Source organism: Vigna umbellata, chromosome 8, assembly GCF_029865625.1.
Source record: "Vigna umbellata cultivar VRB3 chromosome 8, Vumbellata_1.0, whole genome shotgun sequence".
Taxonomy (NCBI): domain Eukaryota; kingdom Viridiplantae; phylum Streptophyta; class Magnoliopsida; order Fabales; family Fabaceae; genus Vigna; species Vigna umbellata.
In genome coordinates, this window is record NC_142172.1 from 25712754 (window position 1) to 25715066 (window position 2313).

At 32.9% G+C, this 2313-nt stretch overlaps 1 protein-coding gene across 1 annotated transcript; it reads left to right on the top strand.

Annotated features, from left to right (window-relative positions):
* The first annotated feature begins 526 nt into the window (after window positions 1-526).
* LOC124824828 (uncharacterized) lies at window positions 527-1513 on the top strand. The gene has a single exon (XM_047297344.2). The coding sequence runs from the start codon at window positions 920-922 to the stop codon at window positions 1325-1327; it is 408 nt and encodes a 135-aa protein (XP_047153300.1). The 5' UTR covers window positions 527-919; the 3' UTR covers window positions 1328-1513.
* Window positions 1514-2313: the final 800 nt, after the last annotated feature.

Below are 2313 nucleotides of genomic sequence, written 5' to 3' on the forward strand. Positions count from 1 at the left end.
CATAAAGACCCACTAAATATTATTATTCAAGTTCAATTATACAAAACAACAAAAAAGTAATCCATAAAAAAAGAAAAATAAGGGTTAACTTCAGAAGTGCCTGCCTCAAAACAGAATGCACATAGATAGATCCAACTTGTGATCCATGAATTAATTAATTAACACTTAATTTAGTTTTTGTGGGATTATTACTCAAGTGGGCATATAAACGAAAATTAACCTTTAATTCAAATTAGTTTCTGAAAATTTCTTCTTATATATTAATTGTTGATCGTAATATGTTTCGTCCATGTAGATTTACCACTCTACTTTTGATTTGTTCGTAATTTTAGACATAATATAAATTTAGTAGATATGAAATACTTTAAAAACATATTATTAGGTCGTTTTCATGGGTATAGCGGACACCTAGGACACAAGAAAACCAACAAATGAAAACAAGCTTCTAGAATATGAGCGGTGTCTTTTAATTTAAACCATCACGCACACCACCCAACCAATTTAAATCACCTCCATGAACATAATGAAGATAAGTCTGGTTTGACATTTAATCATAGAGTACTGTTCTAGAAGTGGGTACAAAAACAAAAGGAAAGAAATATAAATCCTTATCGTCTTCTATTGCTTTTGGGCATGCGGCATGCATTAGTTTACTCAGTTACTGTGCTTCTAGAAACCATCACAACACGATTACAAACACAAGCTTATTTAAGGCACCACCTTCCTTTTTCAATAATGACAAGTCCCATTTTGGAGAGGCAAACGTTGCAAAGATTGGCCACTCTCTGTCACCAAAAGTGTCAATCTAAAGACCCCACCTTTTCTTCCTATGTGAGATGCCCTTTTTCTTAGGATCTCATCTCATCAATATCAGAACGATAAAGCAGAGAAAGAAGCCTCCTTTTGTTACTGGGTCGCCATGGACAGGAAGAAGCCTCTGGATTTCTCTTCTTACTTTTGTTTTGAAGCCTCCGGTGACTCTGAAGAAGCTCACCCTGATGATCCCATCTTTGCTTGTGAAATGACCAGAGCATATGCTGATGATGAAAATGATGATGCTCTATCTTGCAACTTCGAAGGATCTGGTGCTTTTGATGGTGCTGTGTTTGACGAGGAAGAGAATGAGTGTTGTGATGATGACCATGACGATGAGATTGCCAAGGTGACGCAGGATGAGAAAAGTGGCGTTTATGGAATGTCATACTGTGAAGATGATGACATGGAAGAAGAACACATGAAGTCCCATGTTTCTTTCGATTCAGGCCACGAGTTTGTGGATGAGATGGAAAAGAACAGGCTCTTCTGGGAAGCTTGCTTGGCATCTTGATCATTGTGTTTGCTAATTTGTTGAACTTCCTTTTTTTCTTTTCTGAATCACTCATGTACCTTGGATTTTTATTTGATTTGTTAGTGTTATGTACATATTAAACCGAAGGGTTTACTAGGTATGTTACAATAAAAATCTTTTGTTTTCTGTTTCAATGATTCTATGTATCAGAAGAAGTTATTCAAATTACTATATATATATATATATTATTATTATTGATTAAAAAAGGTTTTAGAAATGATGAGGGGCACCAACCCATTAGAAGGGAGATGGAGGTGGGTGGTAAGAGGAAAAGGAAAGGGCTAAACTCATCAGTGATTAAACATGTATTTGGTTCCACGTTGGCTGCTGTATAATATGTGAGTTTGCAACGTTTGACCCGTGTTTATTTGTGTGGTCCTTTGTTTCGGTCCCAGTGGCTGTTAGCACATTGGTTAGGTCAATATTGCTTTCTACAATCATTTGTTTTTATCGAAAGGTCACACGCGTTTGATAAAAATAAACATGTTCATTTTTAGCTTATGTAATTAAAGGTGGTTGATTATAAACATGTTCATTTTTAGCTTATTTAATTGAAAAATAATTTTTTAATAACTTTTTTTTATAATTTTTTTACAACCACTTATATATGATAGTTTGTGATTAATTGATCTGTTCAAATATAAAGATCAATAAAATTGTGACACATGATCTATTGTTAAAATTCTCATCAAAAGTTCTCGTAGTCTTGTTTAATTAATTAAAGGTGATTGATTAACATAATAACTTTTAATTGCTTCTTTATAAAGATTGAACTTATAAATGGTAAATTGGGACTGGTTTGGTTTGATCTATCCTGTATAATTAGTAACAATAATAATGGAGTGAAACGGGTCAACTCACATAATCCGAATAAATTTAAATTACAAAAAAAGTTATATGATTTTAATATTAAATGGAAAGATAATCATGAATCAATAAAATTATATGTAATCATTAGGTGTATA

Bases quoted from the DNA above. Each gene is read 5' to 3' on its own strand.
- LOC124824828 (XM_047297344.2), top strand. From the start codon at position 920: ATGGACAGGAAGAAGCCTCTGGATTTCTCTTCTTACTTTTGTTTTGAA.